Raw genomic sequence first — 17932 nt, 5'->3', positions numbered from 1 at the left:
TAGCTGGGCTGCGTTTATCTTTGTTATTTCCTTTATGTATTGGAATAATAGTTCCAGTTCTCATCATGACAGGCGTGTGACAGGAGCTGACGATCATATTATAGAGGTGCGCCAGGTGTTTAAACAGAAGAGTGCCGGCATAATGGAGATGCTCAGCAGTAATACAGTCAGGTCCGGGAGACTTATTCTTTTTCAGCTTCTTAATAATTGCTTTCACTTCATTGGATGTAATATCTGTTTTTAGGATTGGATCGTTCTCAAGTATGCCACTTTTTGCTATATCACTCACTTTTGATTTCGTTTCCTCATAAAAGTCCTTGTCGAACTCAGGCTTGTCGAGAGGTGACAGCAGATTCCCAGAGAACGGTGATCTTGCATGCAAATTCTAGATGCTAGGTAACACTTGATAATGAAAGCAACGAACACGTAAGAAAATAATTTATTTCAAAACATTTCAAATGTTATTCACAAATATGATTTATAATATATTGAGCTATTGATATTGGCACAAGGAAGGGAAAAAAATGGATTCACATAGATATAGATAACATGTTTAATACTGTCAGTATAAAATTACATAATAGTATAACGGGTCAAAACGAAAGTAAATTAGCATATGCAAACATTATCACTCCTGTTATCACAAGGAAATGGAAAAGCCTTTCAGCATAAATATATATATAGCACACATTGCATATACATGCATTCACTTCATTTGTTACGTGTAACATGGAAACAGGAGTACATACAGTCTAGGTACGAAATTCCATAAACGTACAAGACATCGAAGTAAAATAAATTATTTTGTTAACAATAATAACGTCCCAGATTATTTAAACATTAACAGACAAACAATTTTAGACAACACAACATCTGCGTAACATTGCAACAATGCCCATTGTCAGATTAGCCAATCAGAGAGCATTAGTGGGCATTGGATAGTTTGTTTTCGGTGTTTGAAAACTTTAACTCAAAAGTAATTGTCAGAGCAGCCAATCAAATGCCACTAACAGTGAGTTTTATAAGTTCATATACCAAAGTTCTCATGTAAGTGATCACGACACCCCCAGACAACTTTCACTAATCAGTTATAAGAGACAGGTAAATATTAGTGTTGACTTTTTTCTTATGTGTTAACAGGAATGCGAAAAGCAATACTGCCAACAAAGATCTGATCTAACATCTTTTTCACACAGAGATATACATGCAAGACATAATGAACGTAGACGGAGTAATAACATGAATATTGCACCCTAGTAGATATTAGATTAGATTTCACATTAATCTGAAATCGGTAAACCGGTTAACAAAATAAATATGAAAGACTTATTACGTAATATAACCCGACCTGACTCAGTAAATGTTACATGTGGTTCAAGGTTAAGTATAAATATGTGCTTTATATCTAAATGTCTTTGTGACATTCACCACGGGTATCTGTTAAATGTGCTTCAGGATTAGGTATAATATATGTTTCCTTTCATGTCTTAATGTCTCCCTGTAGTTCTGGCTTGATACGTCGAAAATGTCACCTCCTTCAGTTGAAGGAAATGAACGAAACTGAAGGAGAACTACAGCTTCAAGACTTGATGAAGTATCGCTGAGTTTAGATTGTCTGAGACACGGATCCTGCTGCATCCGAGTTGATGACGTATGATGGTTCGGCTTGCTTCCTCTCACACATTAGATGCCGGCATCTCTCCAGACGGTATCTACAATGGAGAGGTCTTAAAGATAGATTACTGACTAATGTAGAACGATATATAGGCTAAATACAACCCTCTTGCTACCTGTAACAGAAAATCACTTGATGGCTAACTGCTTGTGTATACTTCAAGGCAGTATACAAGGCTGTTGTCGGGTTCTTCAGTAATTCCGCGAATGTTCTGCAAAAGCAATGTATTGTTTTACGGTTCTAATCCTGGTGAGCGTGGTGGGACTTGGTGTGGTGGGACATGGTGGGGCGGTGGTTGGTTGGCTGATCTTTAACGCCACAGCAATATTCCATCTATGTGTCGGCGGTCTATATCGAAGGAAATGATCGAACCTGGACCAGGCAATCCAGTATCCAACATCATGAGCATAGATCTACGCAATTGTGACACGATGATATGTCAACCAAGTCAGCGAGCCTGACCATCCGATCTCGTTAGTTGCCTCTTACGACAAGCATGGGTTTTAACCCGGATCTTCACGGGTCGGTGGGTGGTGTGGTGGGGCGTAGTACCTTTAAAGTAAACAGTGCTAAAATCTAAATATGTGACGTAATACTGCAATATTGTGAATGGATTGCAGATAATGTTTGACAAATATACAAGCCACGTCTGCTGTAGAGACAGACGCCCATCACAACGATGATGACAACGAAGATGATGAGTAAGGGGATACCGACGCCGAGCCCAACAGCCAGGGGGATAGAGATTTCTATGAAAAGCCCTTATAGATCAGCTATCAGATACCAAAGCAGCAGAAAGATCATATTGTATAAGACAATTGAAGAATAAACACCTTTCAAAATGATTCTCTCTCTCTCTCTCTCCCTCTCTTCCCCCTCTCTCTCTCTCTCTCCCTCTCTCTCTCTCTCACTTGCTCGTGTAATCATCTCGTAATAAAATATGCGCCAGATAATCCAGTGATCAACAGCATGAGCATCGATCTACTCTATTGGGATATGATGACATGTGTCAACCAAGTCAGCGAGCCTGTCCACCCGATCCCGTTAGTCGCCTCTTACAAACATGGGTTACTGAAGATCAGTTCTAACCCGGATCTTCACGAGCCCTAAAGCAAAAGAGTTTGACAATAGGATCAAACCTGAAAAACAATTTGTGCATTGCTGGACAGGTTTGAACTTGATTCTGAAGAATTTGACACCAGGATAAAATAAATAAAATCAATTTGGGACAGGTTAAACTGAATCCTTAAGATTATAATACTAGGGTGGTACCTTGGGCGAGTCACGTAGTGACGTTTGTACGATACTTTAAATGAAATACCTTTCTCGGTGCATCGTTCACTGGTGTCAAGGTTGGTAGGTTAAGCTGCTTGTGGTGCTATTTGGTTCAACCTGCTTTACATGTTTCAGAAATTGTTGATGGATTATCTTGTCAAGCTAAAGTGTGGGTGAGCGAGTGAATTGGGTTTAATGCTGCTTTCAACAATATTCCCTCTTCTCGATATGGCTGAGATAATGCCGATGTGACGTCGAATATTAACTCACTCACTCAACAATGTTCCAGTTAGATCACGGGTGTGTCAGAATTGTGTGGAAGGAAGGCCTGAGTTGATGCTTGTCATGATGATGGTGTTGACAAACCGTAACAACATCATCGGTGGTAACCTGGATTCGAACACATGATCAACAGTTTCTGGCATGTCCAATGGGTGCAATATTGCACAGTGAATTCAGAATAATAGTAATAAAAAGAGCATTTGTAATGCGTTGAATACCACACCACGGACGGGCACGCCCAAAGCGCTACAAGCTGAATATTATTACCCCGTATAATCTAAGCTGCCCGTGAGGCGCTAGAAGGTTATTGTCACAAGACTTATCCCACCGGGTACCCATTTTCTGCTGGGTGAACAGAGGCAAGTTTGAAAAAACATTCTTGCCTAAGGTGAGACCACATGTGCTTCGTTTTTTGAGGCAGGACTAAAGTCCTAGACACTCTCAGGAGTCAAGCTGCCAAACACGGTCACCCATCCAAGGATTGTCCGCGCCCAACGTTGCTTAACCTCAACTGATTTGTGACCTGAGCTCTATGCACACAGGACCACGCACCACCTTAGTCGACTGCAGCACCGTGCGTAATTCTAGAATATAATCCTAACTCAGGATATAATAAAATCCTGACCCAGAAACAAGACACTGCATGACCCGAAGTATAACAAAGGAAAATTAAGTTCCTAAATACGAGTTCAGCGTGACCAAAATAACACAATGTGTAATGTGAATAGCCTTAATGCAAAAACAGCTGTTTTATGATTACATTGAAATGCGAGTGTAAATAACTGGCGTTATTTTTTTAGAAACGGTGAACAAAATTTCATAGTTCTGACCCTTGGCATTTACGTATAATGTTACATGCAAAGCAAGAGGATTGAATCTACTAATTACACATTAATAGCATATCGAAACAGTAATCTCCCCGGTTCTAGTGATCGGGGCTGAGATATTCCTTGGTGTCATGTATTCATGCTCGTCCAACTTCTAGAGAGTAAGTTTAGTATAACGCCGCTTTAAGCAACATCCCAACAATATCATGGGGCACACTAGCAATAGGGCTTCACAAATTGTACCCATGTGGGGATTCGAACCCGGGCCTCCAGCGTGACGAGCGAACGCCTTAACCACTAGGCTACCCCACCGCTCCCAGACTAGCGAGTGAATGAATAAGGCGTTACATTCAAGCAATATCACAGCTGGGAATGCGAGCAATAGGGCTTCACATATTGTACCCATGTGGGGAATCGAACCCGGGTCTTCAGCGTGGTGAGCGGACGCTTTAACCACTAGGTTACCCCACCGCCCCCAGACTAGCGAGTGAATGAATAAGGCGCTACATTCAAACAATATCACAGCTGGGAATGCGAGCAATAGGACTTCACAACTGGTACCCATGTGGGGAATCGAACCCGGGTCTTCGGCGTGACGAGTGAAGCCTTAACCACTAGGCTACCCCACCGCCCCGGAGAAAGTCGGATAACTCGAAGTATTTAGGTATGTCCCTTCAAATCCAACAAAAAAGTCATGATTTTGGTTAACGCACTTCGTTCTGTTTTCCATTATATAACTTCAGTACACTACCTTCTCATTCGATCAATTCAACATTAATATACACACTCATATGCCTAAAGGCAAGTGGTGTTAGATAACAGATTCGGTGTAAATATTCACATGGGGTCTATAATCATTGCTTAAGCTATCGTATCTTTCATTTCAGCCGGAGTGGTGAGTTGCCTAGTGGTTAAATCATTCGTCTTCACGCCGCCGGCTGGGTGAAAATCCAGTCACAGGGACACATGTGTTTATGGCCCATGAATGAGCGTCTAATAAAAGGCTCATATTATCACATGTACGTATTGAGATAGATCAAAGGCCTCTCAGCATCTATTAGACACCATACAGGGCCGTTCGTTTCGCGGGAACCAACATCGTACTTACAATTTTAATTACATTTATTTGGACATGCCTGTCTAACAGCGTAAGTCCTAGACTTTTTACTTTACTGAGAACGTGTAGTCTCAAATATAACATACATGTATGTTTCATTTCAACGCTTTCTAAATGACATTGTGTATGCATACTAAGTATCTATTGATAATGTTTAATTTTCCATGTACTTAAACGTCAAGAACCAGTATACGAGTGTGACACATTATGAATAAGAGTAGACTAGCGAGTGAGAGAATTCAGTTTTACACCGTTTTTAGCAATATTCCAGCAATATCACGTTGGGGGACACCAGAAATGGACTTCACACATTGTGCCCATGTGGGGAATCGAACCCGGGTCTTCGGCGTGACGAGCGAACGCCTTAACCACTAGGCTACCGCCCAGGACTAGTAAGTGAATGAATAAGGCTTTTACATCGCTGTGAACAATAGTTAAGCAATATTACCGCTGCGAATGCTAGAAATGGGCTTCGCACTTTGTACACTTTGGCACAGATTACATACTGTTATCGACAAGGAAATGAGTGGTGCGTCACGCGAGAATCACAACAGGTTGTCGAATAAATGCTGAACGGCGCCTTAAACCACCTCACGTGAAACAAAATCATAAGTGCCATTAGGATTGTAATTCATGAAAATAAACATTAAGATTTCGGGAAAAAAGAATATTCAGGTTAGAATTGATCTGCAGTAACCCATGCTTGTCGTAAAAGGCGACTAACGGGATCGGGTGGTCGGGCTCGCTGACTTGGTTGACACATGTCATCGTATCCCAATAGAGTAGATGGATGCTCATGCTGTTGATCACTGAATTATCTATATTATTACGAGATGATTACACGAGCAAGTGTGTCATACGACTTACACGAACCGAGTGAGAAATTTTGTATTGCCCGTGCAATAAACTAACAGTTCCATACAATGAACAATTTGTTTTGCAAATATTTGCTCTCATATAATCCAAAGCAGGTTTCCGACATGTTTGCCCTGGGTGAGCTAGTTTAGGTGACATCTACACGGGTCAGACATAGAGAATCTCACCCGAGTGTCTTTTGATATCACCACGAGTTGATAAAGTAACAAATATCCGAGGCTTGCCAAGGATATTTTTACTTTTATCAACGAGTTTTGATATATTTGATATCAGAAGACACGAGGGTGAGATTCTATTTATCATCAAAAATCACTCTTCATTAGTTTTCAATGAAAAATGTACATCTCTGAACACAGTACTGCCATTAGATTTTCAGTGCAGCGATTTCATAACATTGTGACGTCAACAAGTTCATGACGTCATAGTATTGTCAGGGCATTGTACGAAATCTACTGTCAAAACGATATCTCTAGGAGATATCGTCTGATCTCACACAAGCGATATCTACTGTGGAACACAGTTTTGGATGATAAAGTGGTTTCCCGGTATACCAGAGTTCTTGTAAACCGACGTAACAACAAATCATTTCGGTACTTAGTAAAGTACGTTTATAACGAACTCAGTGGGACTAATGATTTAAGATCGGTATGCTTATTGTTGTTCTTTAACGCCACATAAGCAATATTTCAGCTATATGACGGCCTAATGTAAACAATCGAGTTTGGACCAGACAATCAAATGATCAACATCGTGAGCATCGATGTACATTACTGGGACACGATGACATGTGCCAACCAAGTCCGCGCGTTTGACCACCCGATGGGTTTGTTGCCTCTTACGACAAGCATGGGTTACTGAAAACCAATCCTAACCCAGATTTTCACAGGTCTGTAACAGTGCTGGCTATAGTAAATAGGTTTGGTTTAACGCAGTTTTAAACAATCTTCCAGTTACATCACGGTGTGTCAGCTTCATGGCGGAGGAATGAAGGAAGTGATCTTGGAAGATTGGTCAAACCCACGGCATGGTGTTGACAAACCAAGAAACATAACCGGGGCAAACCGGTTTTCGAACATATGATCATAAGCTTCTGCCATGCACAGATAAAATATTCGAAGGGAATAGTGTTGAAGTACCTCAGAGGGCTGAGCAGGTGACACGACGGGCCTCTGTAGTCGGAACTGAAACATACAAACAGACAGGTACTTGTCTCTGTGTACACTCATCTGATAGCGTAAACAAGTGGCTACCGATAAATAATTTGTTCACGGATACCGAAATACAGCTTGTAATGTAAATTATACTTCCCATCAAAAGTTTAGACTCACCTAAAGCACTCATTATATGTTATGTATATATATACTCATGCCAATAATGGTTGTCCCCCCCTCACCCCAACCCCCACACACTTCACACTCCCACCCCTCTCCAATTAAAAATTGAAGGTGGTGACAACCATTATTGGCATGAGTATATATGGTTACATCGAAGATGAATTCCTCCACTAGCTTAGGGGAACCAACTGCAAACTTTATGGAGATGAATTGTACGAGGATTATGCATCAATTTGCTAAAAAGCATGTGCAAATATCGTTCATGTGAACAGCTTCGTTTTGGTGTAATGTTTTGTTAAGAATTCGCCAATTTTCACTGATTTTTATCATTTATTGAACTAATGATAATAATCTTTTCAACGTTACGAATTTGTTTCACAATACATCAGTTCATGTGTAAACAGTACCTTTAAACCGAATGGGATATTTTGCAAAATCTAGGTTAGAACAGTTGACTAAAGTAAGTGGTTACATTTACACTAGCGAGTCTGAACATTTGATGGGTAGTATATATGTGTGAGATAATATTACATTGACATGGCTAACTTAATAAAGCGTACGGAGACACTGCGAGGACACATGTCTATGTGCAGTCTCTGGGTATGAAGACGCAGCTACAGCATATGAACCAGTGCCTTGGTGTACATATACATTGTTATGGAGGCAATGACATGTTGTAGGGTGACACGGATATGTTGTAGGGAGACACTTCTTGGGAGTAATGTACAGTTATATTCGACTCACATCCTCCTCAGGTTTCAGAGCCTTGTACAGGAAGTCCCAGGAGAAGTTGGAGTCGCGAGCAGGGTTGTGGTCGTCGTCCCCTTGCGCAGACGAAGATGACGTCGCTATGAAATGGAGGAGACACAGACTGAGTCGAAGCTGAAGTCGCATTCACAAACATTCCACCCATACACCAAACTGTGATAGCTCCTCATCCACCAGTATGGAAACTATATCGCCTTAACTAACCTACATTTCAGATTTAACGTCCTACTTGAGAATATTTCGCTCATATGACGATGTGCATGCGTGTGTATGTGTGTGGCTGCTTGCACTAGCTGGTTTCATTGTGCAAGCTCACTGAGATACCATACCCCACTCAGACACATTATACTGACTCCGAGCCGACCAGTCCTTGTTTTACCCATAAATGCCGAGCGCCAGGCAGTGAACAACAAGTACCATGTTTTAACGTATTTTGGTATGACGCGGCCAGGTATCGAACCTGCGACCTTCCGCTCTGCGGGCGGACGCTCTATCCACCACGCCACGCAGGCGGTCCTATATCTAAGAAATAAAGTTTGCTGTAGTGTAAAAATGGATATTGTGATGAAGCTGAAATACTGTTCAAAGCGGCGTTCAACTCACTCACTCACTTTCAGCAATGAACATTAACAATAGCAGAGGGTCACTGAATACATACGGCCGTCGGCTCGGTGTGTGTGTGGTATAAACTCCAGGGGGTTGTTCTTCTTGGGGGGCCTGTAGAACTCAGGGCTGGAAGCGCCCCCTAGCTTTGTCCCCTTAAATGTGTTGCCCGGGGTGCCCCAGTTACTGTAGTATTTATTATACATCCCGCGCATGACGTCATCGTTGCGTCGACGACCGTGACTTCCAAGCGCAGATGTCAAACTTCCGAAGGCTGGTCTAACATTGTATCTGCAATTGAGAGGCATTCGTCACATTAGGGCATTAGGTTCTTGAATCGATCTCTGTAATATATGTACACACCAAACAACTCAACCTCCAACCCCCACCACCCCACCCACCCTATCCCCAATAAAATTGAAACATTTAAATAAATAATATTTAAATTAAATAGAAGAAGAAAGAAAATTGTAAAATTATAATAACAAAATAGCATTAAAAACCCCACAGAGTTTAACCCTCTTCAATTTGTCAAAAAATACATAAGATAAACCTTACAAATCGTGCTGTTAAACTATTTACAACTGTTGTTTTTTTCTTTTACAGTATATTGAGTATTTTCTCAAAGATATCATACATCTTCTAGTGGAAAACGATGTAAATCCGTCAGCATAAAATAAAAAACCGTCCTGCCACTGGATTGCACTTATGTCTAAATATTTCGATAATTTCCCGAACAGGTTTTCTTACGATTGAAAATTCAAGGTGTTGAAATGACAATTATACGGAATTATTTATAAAAAATTGTCGGAAATGTCGCCTGTATCTTAGAACCAACCGTTTTTCACATCTCCTCCACAAATAGTGTGAACTTATAGCATTGTCAATCATAAACAATGCCTGATTTAAAAAGGGTCCGTTTTGAAACTTCAGGAGGAACTTTAGGAGCTCAGGGCTCTTGATTATTTCTCGACAGAAACAGTTTGGATTAAAGACTTCTCTCATAATGCAATAACGGAAAACACATAGTAAGCCTCCTTAACCTTTGGCATTTTTGGTCGTTCTTATATGTGTATCTTGAAGAAAAGGTATCACTGAGCATCATTTTACGCCGCTTCCAACACTTTTGATACCTACCTTATACGTGTCAGCACTTTCGCTATACAATCTAAAGAATGCTTATGTGGCACATATGATATAATATTAAAACATGTACTTCTGTTTTGTCCACAAACCGAATGTAACAGAGAGTGACTATTTAGCTCTCTTACTGATCTTTTGGATGTTACCACATTTGTAAGCGTGTGGAATGATGATTATGATGATGATGTATTGATTAGTCTTCTAATTGGAGGTGTGCTAAATGATAATATTAGAGCTCTTGATACTGACCTGTGGATTCCATGTATGAAAATCACAAGTAAAACTGTTCATGAATGGAAACGGTTTTTCAACACATATTACTAGATTCACATCCCCCTATATATACATATCTTCAAATGTTTTTGTATTGTATAACTTTCACACACTTGTACTTTGTATAATGTAATATCTGCTAAATCATGCATATGTATTTAAATTTTTGGAGGAACTAAAGACGATCTATCTATCTAAAATATGACCGCGGTCTAAAATGAGATAAAATCAATTAAATATCACTTCAGAAATATCCGGAAATATCTCACAAACATCAGAACAATTTCTAATAACTGACAGTTCGAAAGTGTCTCAAAATCGCATTGTGTTCCAAATGAAGTTTACCCGTGAAAATCCGGGTTAGAATTGACCTTCAGCAACCCATGCTTGTCGTAAAAGACCAAAAAGTACGTTTCCCAGAAATGTCTTTTGTCCTGCGTCAATGCATTATGTTTATCTTGAAGAAGAGGCCTCTGCGAGCATCATTTTATACAGCTTCCAACACTTTCGAATTCGAGTATAATAAACAACTCATCTCAGTGGGCTACCTGAAGTCTTGTGTGATTAAATGTATGGGTCCAGGGTCATGGAGTTAAATCGTGGTTCAAGACCCATCACGCCAACCACGAGAGTTCGATTCCCATACAACGTGGACAATAATGAATGAATGAGTGAGTGAGTGAGTTTAGTTTTACGCCGTATTCAGCAATATTGCAGTTATATGGCGGCGGTCTGTAAATAATCGAGTAAAGACCAGACAATCCATAAACTGAGGGGCAAAAGAAACGTCCCCGATCATTTTGTATCATAAAATGATACAAACACGTGCAATTCAATGTTGAAATGTTTGATATAATTTTTGAACATATTATGCAGACTGTCATTACAGAACAATTGAAACAATTTGCTGTAAGTAGAGTTTTTGTGACGTTTTTCACAGGAGGTTCAAATGTCCGGTTTTCGATCATGACAACACATGCACATCAGTACTGACAGAGTGTCTTTGAGTGTCCAACTCCTCAGTAGCGAGTGTGTCCACCTCTTGCAGCGATACATGCTGCCACACGACGTCGTGCAGAGTGCACAAGACGTCTGATCACGTGATGTGGGATGCGACGCCATTCTTCCTGTAGAGCTTGAGCCAAAGCGTTTCTTGTCTGTGGGGATGTTGACGTTGCTTAACCTGACGGCCGAGATGATCCCATAGGTGCTCAATAGGTGATAAATCGGGGATCTTGCTGGCCAAGGAATGACGTTTACGTTGTTGTTGTTCAGGAAGTTCCGGGTAACAACAGCAGTGTGGGGAGTAGCGTTATCCTGCTGAAACAACACGCCTCGATTCTGCTGGAGGAAGGGTAACACGACAGGTCGTAAAACAACATCAATGTATCGACGGGCATTCAGGTTTCCCTCTATCACCAACAAGTCAGTCTTCCTCTCGCCACAAATTTCCCCCACACCATCACACTACCGCCGCCAAACGTCTCAACTTCCTGAACGCAACAACGTGCTGTGCGTTCGTTCCGACGTCTGTAGACTCGTACCCGACCATCAGCTTTGTTCAACTGGAAGCGGCTCTCGTCACTGAAGAGTACCCGGCGCCAGTTCCGCGGCTGCCACTGCCGAACTCTACGTGCCCAAGCCAATCGACGACGTCGATGTTCACGCGTTAACGTCACGCCCCGGAATGGTCTGTAGGCTCTGATACCGAATCGGCGGAGTCGTCTGATATGGTCCTTCTACTGACTGGATGGGTAAGGCTGGTTGTTGCTGATGACGTCACAGTCAGGAATCTGTTGCGCAAGTGAAGCACCCGTAAATGGCGGTCTTCCTGAGGGGTGGTTACGGGTGGTCTCCCCTGTCCTAGGCCTGTCTGCAGTCCGACCTGTTGTTCTGAAGCGTGTCATCAGTCTGGTGATGGTTTTCTTGCTGCAACCCATGATTCTTGCAACGTGACTGTGAGAAGCACCCAGCTGCAACATCCCAATAGCTCGTTCTCTCTGTTCTGCCGTGAGTCGAGGCATGTTCTTTGTGTCCAACGTATTGAAGTGATGAATTCGAACAGTCGAGCATAATTTTATACTGTACTTCATACGGGTATGTTTCCACAGAAGCATGCAAAAAACGTGAATAAAAGCAATTTTCATGCTTACAAAACTCCACGTGGATTTCCTTTCTGTGAGACGTGGGATGCGTTCGGGAGATGTGTTCCTAAATAAATTTCCGTCATAACGAAAACAGAAGAAATGTTTTTACAATTTTACTTTGGGGACGTTTCTTTGCCCCCTCAGTGTGCTTGAAACAGTTCAAAATTAACATTGAGGTGTTCGGTAAGATAAATACGTTGTTCACTGGTCCCTCGGGGCTCATGGGTTGATGCACCCTCGACGTTTGTTTATGTTCCCTGAGCCCAAACCAACCAACCTACGACGTTAGCGCACATACAGTTACAACTTACGGATCATTTTCGTTGACCAATGCGTCTCCTTTGAAACCACGTCTCCTGTAGAGACAGACGCCCACCACAACGACGAAGATGATGAGCAAGGGGATACCGACGCCGAGCCCAACAGCCAGGGCGATAGAGTGTTCTATGAAAAGTGCTTAAAGATTAGTTACCTGATACCAAAGCAGCAATAGGATCATAAGGCAATTGAAGAATAAACACCTTTCCAAATGATTATTGGTGTTCACAATTTAGGATATGTGTTACTAGTATGAAGGTGTGGACAAAGAACATGCAAACAGTAGTAAAAACAAATCATACTTCACCAAAACGGGGTAGTGGGAAAAATGAAAAAAACCCGTTGCTCCAGACACAGCGCTTAGAATAATACAGCACAACACATAGCATAACACACACACACCCGCGAACGCGCGCGTACACGCGTACACGCGCATGTGATTTCTGCAAGTGTGTATGTATGCGTATATACTTGCAGATGTGTTGACAGTGTAATTTTTTTCCATCGTTATGCGGGTTGAAGTAGAAATGTTTCGACTAGATAGTATTATTCTAAATCAACCATTTCATTCCAAATGCCTGGTTAGTCCTACTACCTTGGCTCTTCGTGGTGCTGTTGCTGGAACTGGAGCTGTTGCTGGTGCTGGTGCTGGTGCTGGTGCTGGTGCTGGTGCTGGTGCTGGTGCTGGTGCTGGTGCTGGTGCCGGTGCTGGTGCTGGTGCTGGTGCCGGTGCTGGTGCTGGTGCTGGCGCTGGTGGCACTTCTTTGGTGTTCAGTGGAGGTTGTCTTAATGGATGTGGTCGTGGGATCGGTCTTCAGTGGGACTGTTGTCACAGAGAAACAGAACAACATTGAATCATGCGTGTCGGGCGTTTAGTACAGATCATCCTTAAAGCTCTTCAGGACTTGATTTACCATTTAGTGAGTGAGTGAGTGAATATGGTTTTACACCGCTTTATACAATATTCCCGCAATAACACCGCTGGGGACACCGGCTTCACATATTGTACCCATATGGGGAATCGAACCCGGGTCTTTGTGGTGACGAGCGAACGCTTTAACCACTAGGCTACCCCAACCGCCCTTTTTATCCTTAAGAGACATTCATCTATAATGTCAGGACGTCATGAACTCTGCATCCATCATTTCACCATGAACACTGCATCCCATACGCCCATGGCACCATCGTCGAATAGATTTAGGAAGCTCTGTCGTTAAATAGTTATTGACTCAGCCATTGTAAAAGTTAAGTGCATGATATTGTAAAAGTTCAATGCATGATATTGTAAAAGTTAAATGCATGATATTGTAAAAGTTAAATGCATGATATTGTAAAGTTAAATGCATGATATTGTAAAAGTTAAATGCATGATATCATTTTTCCAATGTAACATTTAGTATAAATTAAACTACTTAAAAACTGACTCGGGACGCAGGTGACGTTATCAGACTGTAATTGGAAGCCGTTGTGGCATTTACAGACGTAGCCACCGTCGGTGTTGTCACAGGAACTGTTCTGTAGGCAGATCTTGTCACGCATCCTTGTACACTCATCTATGTCTGAAGTGCAACAGATACACGAATAGAGACGACAAAACCCTTTCCACTTTTGTAAGCAATCTCTACTAAAAGCAAAGTCGATTGTACAATTAACACTGCATCATGAGTATGTGTTTGTTTGACGATGCATTCAGCAGTATTACAGTTGTACGACTCTGTCTGAGAAGCAAATATATACTGAGGGAAACAAATAAGGGAACACCACTTCATGGCAGTGTTCCTTTATTTATTTTCATATTTCCTCCCCATAGCGGTATTCGAAGCTGGTGATAAAAACTGGAATATATTTAAGGTCGGGAGCACTTGAATTTTCATGTGTTCCTTTATTTGTTTCTCTCAGTATATGTACTGCACTGAAGAAGGTACAGCAGAATACAACAGTCGAAGCACTTCTGTGAATAATACATATCGGAGTACAACATCCCATGCACTGTCGTGAACAACCCACGTGTGAATACAACAACATGTAGAAGTACAACATGCATGCACGTTTTACAAACTTGCAAATCTAACCATATCGAACCTGACATTTTCCCGCTGGCATCATTTATCGAGGCTTTAAAAGAAGAGGCAATGTTTGGCATTAAGAAAGAAAAACACGTATTGTTAAGTAAATCTAGATACTGTATAAAACAGTGATGCCGTTTTGACGCCATGAACTTTGAATTTTCCATGGTGTTAGACTGTTAGTACTAAATATGCACACGTATCCCGTTAGACCATGATACAACCGTTTTCGCATACGGACAGCTAGCCCTACATATGCTCAACAAAAGTAGTTACACACCACCCTATTTTTCAATATTAAAGTATTTGATAGTTCATATTACGATCCATATGATACTTCATATTGAATATTGGGGTGGTCCTTAACTGTTTTGTTGAGTAAATATTCAGTTAAATGGAAAGTGAACATAATGCAACAATAAAAGTAACGGTTAAAGCAATATAGAGTTGTCAATACAACAAAGAAGTTATTAATGTTAACATATCTTCCATTTACTGTTACGTACCAACTTTAAAAAAAGGAAAAACAGTCCTTTGAAATTTTGTTTGTGATGACAATGAACGGCAAATGATAACGGCTGAACAAATAATATAGGCAGTCCTGTGATGTACGTTATATGCTCGAAACTCTTAAGCATACCTTCACATTGCCCTTTGTCAGGGTTGAAGCTGTACCCTTCACTGCAAGAACAGTTGTACGACTCAGGAGTGTTAGTGCAAGTTCCGTTACCACAAACGCCCCTATCGCACTCGTTCTCGTGTGTCGTGCAGTTTGGTCCTGTCCAGTAGGGGCTACAGGTGCAGTTTCCGCTGATGTGGTTACAGACAGTTGTAGTAGCTTTGGGACCACAGGTACATCTATGCGTACAGTTAGGGCCCCAGGTTCCGTCATGACAGGCTGTTTGAAACAGGAGTGAGTGAGTGACTTTCGATTTACGCCGCACTTAGCAATATTCCAGCTATATGGCGGCGGTGGGTAAAAAATCGAGTCTGGACCACACAATCCAGTGATGAACATCATGAGCATCGATCTACGCAATTGGAATACGATAACATATGTCAACCAAGTCATCGAGCCTGACCACCCAATCGCGTTAGTTGCTTCTTACGACAAGCACTGGTTACTTAAGACCGATTCTAACCCGGATCTTCACGGGTCTGCACGATAGGCTTTAAATGCAGTAATAGTGATTAATATACACACTTTTAGAAGATATCGTCAGGGGTTTATGCTATAAGAGGTTACTTCGGCAAAACCCTGTTGAAATATACCTCAGTTCACGCGGCAAGCAATGGGTTTCGGATGAGCTCATAATGTGACTGTTAACCCCATGGGTTACTCCCCAGGGAGTTGAGAATGACATATAAGAACGCATTGTTCAGTTATAATGTTGCACCTCTATGAGCACACCGACATTGAGCAAACGGCACCCGACATGGAATTCGACGATGGAAAAAACAATATATTATTAGATCTGCATAATGAATAGGTACTGGACTGTGGAGCCCCTTTAAATGTAATATTTATGTGTAGTGTTATGACGTTACCTATACAGCTTAGTTTCGTGTTGTCCACGAAGTATCCATCATGACACTGGCAGAAACCCGTGCTGTTATCACACTTGCCATGTGTACAGAGGCGTCCGCTGCATGGGTCTTTTTCTGTAATACAAGTTTTTGGATCTTATGAGCTCTGTGAAGGTAGCAGCTTGTAAACACTGAACATTAGTTCGCTTTAATATTCGTGTTAATATACGGTGTTATACATGTATCTCTACAACATTATACACCGACGCTTTAGATGGATATGAACCAGTAAGGTGTTAGAGTCATACATAAACATACTTGTTTTACGTGTTTCATAAATGAGAAATTGAGGGAAATATCTGTATCCTTTATCCTATCGGAGATCCATTAATAGGTTTGTGACAACAGAAGAAAAGCCTAATACATCAGATAGCTTGCATGACACAGAAACATGATAGTATGTATTTGTCTCTAAATTCTCTGCGTCTGAACATTAAAGCACGAACTTCCCACCTTACTGGCAGTACATATGCCTGCATTTGTTATAAAGGTAGAAGCGCACATTCGAAGGACGATCGAACAACTCCTGGTAAATTATTAATCTACAACGGTTCTTGAAACAGAATATAATAAATACATTGATGCATATTTTGTAGCATTATTCGTGATCAGGATCTTTGTTCCAGGCAGTAATATGTGCTATGTACCAGACATGCGGCCGCAGTGTCATTACCTCGCGTAAGACCCGAAAACTTCGGAGACCAAGATAGAAAGCTCTCGATGTAGTAGTAGACAAGTGTAGATTTGACCCTGGTTGTAATTTCGAACCGTTTCTTTAAAATGAGTGTGGAAATCATGGCATTGCAGATCTAACCGTTGCAAGTTGACTCTGGAACCGTTCCTAATTTATTTTGACTTATTTCACATTGACTGTTACAGTGATGGGGAAAGATGTACTTCTTTTGTGAATATTATTCCGTGTTATGTACTACGATTGTGGTGAAATGATACCCATGATCGAGCAATCGGAATCAAGTAGTCCACAGTAGAGTAATGATGTATACTCACTTTCACATATCCTGGTAACGTTGTCGTATCCCTCTCACAAACACAGGCCACTGGCGTTACATACAGCATGTATCCCACAGTCTATTGGGCATGTCTCTTCGACGTCTAAAACCATTGATACAAACAGAATAGTTAGCCGCTTTTGTTGAAGAGCTTCATGTGACTTATAACATACATTACTTGCCGAAAACAGTTTAGAAGATGCAACAGTTCACCCCTTCACCGCTGGCTGGGCGGTGGGGTAGCCTCAGTGGTTAAAGCGTTGGCTCGTCACGGGCGAAGACCCGGGTTCGAATCCCCTACATGGGTACATTGTGAAGCCCATTTCTGGTGTCCCCGGCCGTGATGTTATTGCTGGAATATAGCTTAAAGCGGCGTAAAACCAAACTCAGCCAGTCACCCCTGGCTAGGGTCTTATAATCCTGACCCACCAAACATTTGCCAGATTTCCAGATCTTACCAGTTGTACAGTTAAAGCCGTCGCTGTTTAAGACGTAGCTAGATGGCAGAGGCAGTTGAAGGAGCCTTCCACGTTCTCGCAATCTTGTACACAGTTGTTCGTCTCGAGTGCGCATTCGTCGATGTCTGAAATGCACATTAGAAAGTCCATGAATAATCGGTGCACACCAAATT

General features: G+C 41.6%; 1 protein-coding gene across 1 annotated transcript; it reads right to left on the bottom strand.

Moving 5' to 3' along the window:
• Positions 1-1478: 1478 nt before the first annotated feature.
• On the bottom strand, positions 1479-16360 carry LOC124256697 (serine-rich adhesin for platelets-like). The gene is made up of 9 exons (XM_046690668.1): positions 16253-16360; positions 15345-15602; positions 14063-14197; positions 13234-13461; positions 12632-12764; positions 8813-9048; positions 8131-8234; positions 7189-7233; positions 1479-1712 (listed from the first exon to the last, which is right to left on the bottom strand). Exons 3-9 carry the CDS (start codon positions 14175-14177, stop codon positions 1677-1679), a joined length of 897 nt encoding a protein of 298 aa, XP_046546624.1. The 5' UTR covers positions 14178-14197; positions 15345-15602; positions 16253-16360; the 3' UTR covers positions 1479-1676.
• Positions 16361-17932: the final 1572 nt, after the last annotated feature.

The sequence above is a fragment of the Haliotis rubra genome, unplaced genomic scaffold, assembly GCF_003918875.1.
Source record: "Haliotis rubra isolate DU_JTF1 unplaced genomic scaffold, ASM391887v1 Scf635, whole genome shotgun sequence".
Classification (NCBI taxonomy): Eukaryota; Metazoa; Mollusca; class Gastropoda; order Lepetellida; family Haliotidae; genus Haliotis; species Haliotis rubra.
This window is presented reverse-complemented; position numbering and strand designations above follow the sequence as displayed.